Source organism: Alosa pseudoharengus, unplaced genomic scaffold (genome assembly GCF_046254945.1).
Source record: "Alosa pseudoharengus isolate Yale_2024_CS ecotype anadromous, Long Island Sound unplaced genomic scaffold, YU_APseudo_1.1 YU_APseudo_1.1_scf_4, whole genome shotgun sequence".
NCBI classification, from domain to species: Eukaryota; Metazoa; Chordata; class Actinopteri; order Clupeiformes; family Clupeidae; genus Alosa; species Alosa pseudoharengus.
Window position 1 is genome coordinate 14622675 of NW_027468774.1, and position 9057 is coordinate 14631731.

At 41.1% G+C, this 9057-nt stretch overlaps 1 protein-coding gene across 1 annotated transcript; it reads left to right on the top strand.

Annotated features, from left to right (window-relative positions):
- Positions 1 to 7762: 7762 nt before the first annotated feature.
- Positions 7763 to 8949, top strand: psmg3 (proteasome (prosome, macropain) assembly chaperone 3). The gene is made up of 3 exons (XM_076266770.1): positions 7763 to 7863; positions 8152 to 8371; positions 8548 to 8949. Exons 2-3 carry the CDS (start codon positions 8156 to 8158, stop codon positions 8698 to 8700), a joined length of 369 nt encoding a protein of 122 aa, XP_076122885.1. The 5' UTR covers positions 7763 to 7863; positions 8152 to 8155; the 3' UTR covers positions 8701 to 8949.
- The last annotated feature ends 108 nt before the right edge of the window (positions 8950 to 9057 follow it).

Below are 9057 nucleotides of genomic sequence, written 5' to 3' on the forward strand. Positions count from 1 at the left end.
CTCAGCCTCTACAACAAGGAGCTCCAGAGACTGGACTGGAGCCTCATCCTCAGCTCACACCGTGGCTAGCTGGGGTACTGGCAATTGGTCATCATGAGCTAATCATAGAGCTTTTACTAAAAACCATAGAAACCAAGAGCTAACCAAACACATATAATAATCATAATAATAATCATCATGTAGGCACCAAATAGGGCAGATGTAGGATCAGCAGTATACTTCAGATCATATACTTCACAGCTGGAGCATTAATGTTCGGTCTTCTTGGATTCTACAGATTATGTACATAAAATTAAGCAGTAAAACAAACATCAATATTAGTATTTATGTTATGCAGTAGAGAGTGAATGTAGAGGACAAGATGTGCTTTCTCAGAGTTGCACATAGAAGGGACATAACATACATGAATAAAAAATAAAAAATGAGAATTGATTCTCATTAAGACTATATGTGTGCTTTAGTGGGTGATCTCTAAGCAAAGACCATTAAAGCAACTGTAGTTCATTAAAAAGAGAACATGGGTTCATGTGCCATCTGCACATCTGAGCCAACATGTGAAGTTGTTATAATGACATTGCTTATATTTTTAGTAGTATTATCATATGTTGGTTAATCATCTGTTGGTTAATATGGAATTTCACTCTCATTATTTATGTACATCATATAGATTGTTTGGCTACATATGTATCAAAATATGCTTTATTTAAAATAGCACAATGTAGGAATTCCTCTTCCTCAAACAAGTGGATACCCATCCAGTGTTGCCCAGCACAACACCTGGCATTCTGGGCGTGCACCTGCAATGAGTCCATTCCCAGCATTTCAGTATAGTATCAAAAGGTATCATTGTTTTCAGGTCAATTCACTTCATTGTGATGCTTTAAAAGGTCAGGGCAGAGTAAACCCTACTCAACAGTTCAACCGAGTGAAGAATGAGTATCGGTAGTGCAAATGAATCCCCAATGAGCTAAGGAGCCTCTTTCAGAAAACCAATGTGATTGGTTCACAATTTGTGCACATGACATCTGGCGTGTGAGTTCCTTGAAGTAGTTGTTAGGAAGATACCATGGAAATGAACAGCAATGTCAGAGATCATGCCATGTTTATGGTTTCAAGGGTTTTAAAAGGGGTTTAAGGGTTATGTGACTCACAGTACGCTATCTGCAATGCAGCACAGCACTCTAGTGGTCACAAGGGGAATGAAATTGCATATGTGTGTGTGTGTGTGTGTGTGTGTGTGTGTGTGTGTGTGTGTGTGCGTGCGTGCGTGCGTGCGTGTGTTTATTCTAAGAGTTGATCGTGCAGGTCCATTATTTCATGAATGAATGACACCACACACCAGATGTTACCAAAGCAATCTTCATTAGTTGAATTGTTTGAAACATAGAACATGAACTGTTCTGAAGAATTGCAAATCTGCGCTTTCAGAGTTTGAGGGAAAAGAAGGGGGGAAAGTTATTTTCAAGTTGTGTAAAAGAGGAAAAATGCTAATTCAAATGCTATCAAAGACATCTAATGGTACGTTTTACATCAAGTAAACATCAAGTGTTGAAATGCACATTGCTGAATCCATAATGGTGACAGTCTAATGGAGAGGAGGAAGTGACACTCTTCCTGGAAACTGAAATAATTACCTGCAGCATCCCTAACATGCCTCTTTCATCATCAGGCTGTGCCTGCCTAAGAGTGACTGACTGATCTAGAGAGAGGGAGAGAGATAGAGAGAGAAAGAGAGAGAGAGAGAGAGAGAGAGGGAGAGAGAGACAGAGGGAGAGAGAAAGAGATGAGAGTTATGACTGTAGGCAGGGGCAGTGTGTCATATCAATGAATCTCTATGTAATCTGTGAGGCAAGTGACCCAGAGAGACTCCTATTAACCTCAACTGAGCTCATTCTTCCAGCACTAGAAAGGCATGCCCTGAACCTTCTCACACACCCTTTGATTCTGACATGACCAATCTGACAGGGGGAGAATACCATGGCAAGAACAAGCTGGCTGGCATGAAAAGTTACACGGCCACCTGCCAAGCACCAGCCAAGCACCAAAAGTCTGGAATGTCACTAGATGCCTGTCAAATTGCAAATGAGCCTGACACGCGGGGGACAAAACTGTTGTTTATAGATTTAAATGTATATTCTACCCTTTATTTTCTCTTTATCAGCTTCACTCAAATGACCTTTCAAACAAAAATACTTACTATTGTAATAAAGATGACATTTACAGAGTTAATTATACCCGTTTTAGTCATATCTACTTAACTGAATGGATTTACAATGTCGATCACATATAATCCCCTCATTAGAAACAAGCTGTAAAATGAATGGCTATGGCTTCCTGCAAAAGGAAGTTGGAACAAAGGACTGCAGGTATATGCAGAAATGAACAACAGAGGGGATGAAATGTACTTTTAATTAAATTCTGCCATGTAATCGTGCTTATCTCCTCCAAGCGGGACAATTCTACACGTATTGTGCAGGGGTGAATAAAACCGATATTAAAGCCATCATAGGCACACAGGATGTGGGCTAATCATGAACATGTGGTATGCTGGTATGTGTCGACTTCTATCTCATCATTTTCTGTGAACACAAATCCCATAAATGTTATGAGCGGAGCTTTTTCATGTCTCTGTTTTGAGGGATGAATCACCTCACAGCACATTATCTGATATTAGTTTCATTATAATGTCAACAGTCGAGGGTGTTTATTAAATTGTGCCTTTGACCGGGAAAAAACAATGAACATTTGGGAACTCATTTAGTCTGAACAAGCCACACAGGATGTAATGAAAATGTCCCTACCACTGAAAAACCCCATGGTGATTCTGCACCTCATGTGTCATTGTCAGTGATAATGCAATATGCTCAGCAATACAAGACACCACTGTGTCATTTTTAAAGAATCAGCCTTAGCAAGCTTTATAAATCACTATATTCTGTATTTTTGCCCCTGCAAGACCAATAATACATTTACTTTAATTAATATGACTAGCGCTAAAGAGAGTAGATATATGGAAGGTGGATAGTCAATTACAAAATTGTGTTGATGCACTAAGTAGACTCTCCTGTGCCAGCTATAGATCTGACCCTCCCTGGAGTTTTGCTGACAAAATGGCTGCCCTTATCTCTCTGACACATTTGGCCCAGATCATCTGTGATGGACATTTGGCCTTTGAAAATAAGATCGCCACCCCACAGCAGCAGTTAGTAACTCTGGAGGATAAACTTCCAGGGTAGTGTGAGAGAGTGCTGGGGGACCCCTCTGTGGCTCCCCCATCCTTCGCTGTATCACAGGGGATAAGCTCCAAATCAATCACACACAACCAGGCATGGATCACGCCCCGCTGCGATTGATAGGTTGCTGCAGCTGCATAAAAAAATGTCATAACATACAACTGCATGCACGCAGCAGACTGATTGGCTTTCAGGCAACTGTCCCAATGAAAAAAAGGGTGGTATGTGCTTGTTACAAATGAAAATGACCTACATAACCCCTTGCAGACCTTTTAAAGAAATTGCATGGCGGCGTGTGACAAACAGCAGAGAGCCAGAGGGGAGTAACCATAAATGGGCTGTAATCAAATACAGTGACCACAGATGGAGACTCCAACCCAGAGGAACACCTTCATTGTGACATGGAGGAGGAGGAAGAAGAGGAGTTGGAAGGCCAGTGTTTTGAATTAATGTTACTCCAGAGAACAAGCAGATAAAGCAGCAAGGTCCGCACTGGGGAAAGGACTAGAGCCTTACTTATTTCAACCCATATTTCCACTGCCAACATTATTTGTGGTCTAGCTTGGTTACAAAACCACATTTCAGCATGTTGTGCACAGATGTGTTGGTAAAACAATATAAAATCAAAATCGGACACATTGGGTGGCTGAACAGCCCTGCAGAACCACAGTAAGAGGATTCCATTCACCTGTCACTCCAGATGGGCCTCAGTTGCTGTGTCCGTATCGGAGAGAGAGAGGAAAGGAAAGCAGGGGGGGAGGGTGAGAGAGTGAGAGAGCAGAGAGGTCCTGACCATGGGTGAAATGAAAGGGGAATCATGGGCGGCTGATGGAAGTGCAGACATGGCAACATCTTTCAGGTAGAGGCGAGGCTTTGCACACCCTGGAAATAAGACAGCCGAGGCAGCAGCCGACTGGAGCACAAAGGGAGGCCTCGCTGAACATGACACACAAAGTCAAATCCACTGGGCTCAGCAAAAACCAGGACACTTCCATTAGGGGATCTCCTTGCCGAGAGAGTACAAAAGATGACGTGTGGGATTTATACATATACATTTATTTAATGCAGGGAGTATATGGAGACATTTATTTATCTGGTTATACAGTATAGGCCTCCATCCAAAATGTACAGTATATTAAGATGTGATTAGTTATTAATGTTACTTTAATTTTAGTACAGAGTTCTTTCAGCAGATCCTTGTCTGACTTCCGAAACATTTCTGAAAAGGGTAGTTTGGTAGTCAAGATAATTTAAACATGATTGGTACAGCAGCCTCCTGAAATAAAGTGGAGTTCATTAAAGCATTTAAAGGTGTTTCCTTTTCGACTAAAATTAAGTACAAGCCAGAAGACATGAATAAAACCATTTTAATTAAAAGTAAGACATTTATCTGGTAGTTAAAGGTGAGGTAAACCAATCAACGAGAGAATACACATTTGTGGTGACATGTGGTAACACTTCAAGATGCTAAATGTTCAAATTTATCGAATGAAATGCATAAAGTTGAGCATACGGTCCCAATTACTGCATGAATTCTTCAAGTGTCTGTTGCTGAAAGGCACTACTGTGCTGAAAGCGTTCTTCAGCTCCTCTAAGATGCCTCAATTAAAGCCTTATTAAATTTTAAAGAGTTTTTATGGCTACCCCACAGCCATTGAAAGGTCAGTGCTGTCATGGTGAGATTAAAAGTTCACTAACATGGCTGTTAATGGTCTCTATCCAAATGTGCACACCACACAGCTTTAGCACCTGGCACCTGTTCTTCAACAAACTCACTGTAAAAGCTAATTTAATTGTGATGCTTGAGCTGAAAATTTAACACAGATTGACAACTGCAGGTTGGGTCTTTTGAAAGGTTCAGCCACAAAACCCTGCAGGGCACAGTGAAGGAACATTTATTTTTCTGAGACACGGATGTGTATCACTTATACAGTTGTCACGGTCGTTTGAATAGGTTATTACTTGCAGCCCCCCCCCCCCCCCACACACACACACACACATGCATTGGCGCAACACCCAGCAATCCCAACTACCACCACTATGACCAATGCATACTGGAAGTTACTTTATGCATTCAAATGCATCAGCAGTTCATGAAGCAAATTAGATGAAATGACTCATCATGAGAAGGATAGATAGATAGATAGATAGATAGATACTTTATTGATCCCCAGGGGAAATTCAAGAAGGTGAGCAATTTGAAGGGGTGGACACATAGGTAGGTAGCCGGTAGTGCTCAGAGTGACTGGTGGGAGGGAGGGAAGGTTTTTCTATCATAAAAGTATGATGATACGTATCCTGATGATACGTAAGTGGGTACTGAAATCTTGATGCTTTTAAGTGGGTATACTGCAAAGACCTGTGCATCACTACACCACTGGTGAGACCTCAGCTTATATTTAAAATGTTGAAATGAGAGTATTTTCTGTCTTTATTTCCTGTTTCAAGACTGGTCATCTCACTGGCTCCCTCAGCCCAATTTTCCCTCATAAACTGTTCATCCATCTCAAATTAGGCTGAATGCTCCCTCAGCATCAGTGTCGGCCCTGGCCTTACTCACATAACATGCTGTCGGGGTGAAGGGTGGGGCTGTGAAAACTGACCCAAAGACACACACAATCATTTCAATGTTACAATCCAGTGCCACATGCCTTCTTGGTTAATTTCACTTTAACAGCTTAATCATTTCTTCCTCTGCCTATGACAATCTTTTCCACAAAACTCCATATAAATGTGTCAATAACATTTGAAGATATGAGAATATCAGCCTATTCTCTGAGATTCATTGAGAGTCCTTATTTTTAGTGAAGCTGAAATTACAATAACAGTGAAACAAAATAAATAGTAGACAATAATTGTAGCTAAAGGTATAGGCCTAAAAATAAAACAAAACAAAATAAACAATAAGATACATAAAATTGGCAAATATGTGAGGGATTTTTAAACAGTTCTTCCTCCACACATGTTAATGTCTGTTTATAACTTTTTGAGATATTGTGCTAATAGACAGACAGGCAACACAGAATGATAAAAACATGACCTAAATGCTGGAGGTACTGATGTGAACATAGGGCTGAGGGCAAAAGGTGATATAACATAAACACGCTCCCAAACAGAATACGTACAGGCTGGGCAAAGCCCAACAACACAGGTCAGCAACACAGGTATTTCATTGCAGCAACTTAGATCTCACTGGACTTTGACCTTATGTGGCCCTTACCGATTTGTAGGTTTGCTTCGTGTACGTTTACTTGTCTGGTGCTTCTGCCTGCAACCTCCACCTCTCACATAGTTTAAATATATTATATGACATGAAATAAGATATTTTATCTCCACATCATAACAAATGAATGTAGATATATCCTGACATACCGTGTGAAAAATAAATCTATGCAGCGGCAGCTTTCTAGTTAAGTCACCCATGAGATCACACTCACAGTCAAGAGAAAACTGAAATGCTTAGCCTAATGCTTACATTAGGTAATGCTACCAAATATGTGTGTGGGGTACATTCTGTCTCCAGGCAACCGAAAAGAGATTTCTCTGATTGAATGACTCCCCAGTGACCACAGCAGGGGTGGATTGAATGGATTACAGTGACCCAGCCTGAACATAATATCTGGATATGGCCACAATGATTAGCCTCTGTTTGCAACCTGAATAGTATATTGCAAAAAATAAGATAACATCTCACTGGCTTGGGGTTGGCTACAGATCATTTGTTCCATCTGTTTTGAAGCTGATTTAAATATTTTGAGCCCAATCCAAATGCACATCCTTGGCCCTATCTATTTATAGAGTGTACCAGTTTTGCATTTCCTTGCAACACTTTTGCAACCCTTTCAAGGAAACGTCAAGTATTGCAAGGGACTGCAAAAGAAGTTTAGAAACAAAAGTGCCTGTGCAATCCTTCGGGGGCTCCATAAATTACTACAGGGTAACATAAAAGTATTTTGGGGAAAGGCAAAACTATTACTGTGAGGCGTGGATACAGGGTGGCGCTGGGATGGGCGCACCACCCCCATATTCTTGCCTTGCCCAGACCCCCAACACCCCCCACCCCTAAAAATAAAATAGAATAAAACGTGTCATACGAAATTTTAAAGTCATAGTGCATGGGGGTAGCTGTGGTGCAACTGGCTGCATGTACCACAGTCCATGGCACGGGCACCTGGGGCAGGCTCCTGACCATTTGTGGTCATTTTCCTTCTAAAAGAAACACCCAAATCCTGAATGAGGTTGTCTCCAGATTTCACCTGAAAACGATGCATACTTTACGTTGTTAATATCTTATGCCCCCCCACCCCCCCTCCTTATCCACTATCAATTCCTGTCATGTCTCATAAACCACTGCACAACCCAGACGGTCCAAAATAAGCCTAGCGCAGTTAAACGTAATGAAGACATCGGCGGTGCTATGGAAAATTATCTCAATTGTTTCTCAAAATGCCGTGCAGCTGTTGAAGTGAAAATAATCTTACTTGGAGGTGTCTGAAAATAGGCCCTGTCTCTTTAAGCTATTGCGCATGTGCGAGAAAAGGGAAGTTATCTTTGTTGAAGGAAGCCAATTTTTTTATACAACGTTAACTTTGCGTCTGGATTGTTTTGAAAAGCCACCACCGTCCAGGCGGTAAGTCCCTTTTGTGTAGTTTAATCAGTCGGTATTGCTCTTGTTTAAACAGACATTACTCCACACATATCATATAAGCCTACATCCAATCTGTGTGAAACGGCTAAACTAGCTTAGCTTCACCTTAAGCATGCACCGGTTTATGCGCCAATTATTATGGCGAATATATGTTGACGAACAGTTCCATTGTTTGCATTGCCAGTCTCTCCTATTTTTTAAGTCACGGTTTGCTCCTGTCATGCATTAATGAATGAATGTCTGAAACACGTTACCCTGACTTTCCTGCAGAATCATGAATCCCCAACCGCTGATCAAATCAAAACAGGCAGAGAAAAGCATCAACGGTGTGTCAACCCAGGTTGTTTGCACCGAATTCAGCAATTATATCTTCGTTGTGCTGACACAGTATGGGAAGATTGGGACATTGATATCAATAACTCCAGACTCCAAAACTGGTGACATTACCACGCCAATGTACACATCAAAAGTTCTGCTGGGAAAAGATGAGGTAGGCTATGCTGTTTTCTGTAGCCTATTAACTGCGTAATTGTTGTCACTGAGTTGGCCTTTTGGTGGTATAACTCATGCGTTAAATGATTTGCCAAATAGTGAGTTATTGTTTTGGAAAAACAATGCTAGGCCTATGCTTTTAATTAACCCAAATGTCCCCCCTTGTTCCAACAGGCTTTGACTCATGTCTGTGCGAAGCACCTTGCAACCTTCATCTCGCAAGAGTCAGGCAGTCGGCCAGTGCTTCTCGGGCTGGCTCTAAAAGACGGCTCCATTGAATCAATAAACATCATGAAAGAACTGATCAAAAGTTGCCAAGTTTGGTGACTTGAATGGACGTTGCCTACACTCGACTTGACGTATCTTGAAGATTAATTCAGTGTAACGTGTAGGAAGTTTAGGCTATATGTAGCTAATTTTATCAGCAATGCTGGAGTCTGGCCTGCTTTTAGCCTATTGCCTGGCTTGCATTGATAATTTTCTATGAAAAATATAAACTCTTCCCAATGCATGTTTGGACTGTATTATATTTTGTGTACTTTGACATATTCAAAATAAAAGATGTATTTCATTATATCACTTTGTTGATCCATGCATTAGCCCAGTGTTTTTCAACCACTGTGCCGGGGCACACTAGTGTGCCGTGAGAGATCATCAGATCACCCTAATCAGAAAATTACCCAA

Coding starts and splice junctions, on each gene's coding strand:
- psmg3 (XM_076266770.1), top strand. CDS start 8,156: ATGAATCCCCAACCGCTGATCAAATCAAAACAGGCAGAGAAAAGCATC. Junction 8,372..8,547: donor TTCTGCTGGGAAAAGATGAG/GTAGGCTATGCT, acceptor TTGTTCCAACAG/GCTTTGACTCATGTCTGTGC.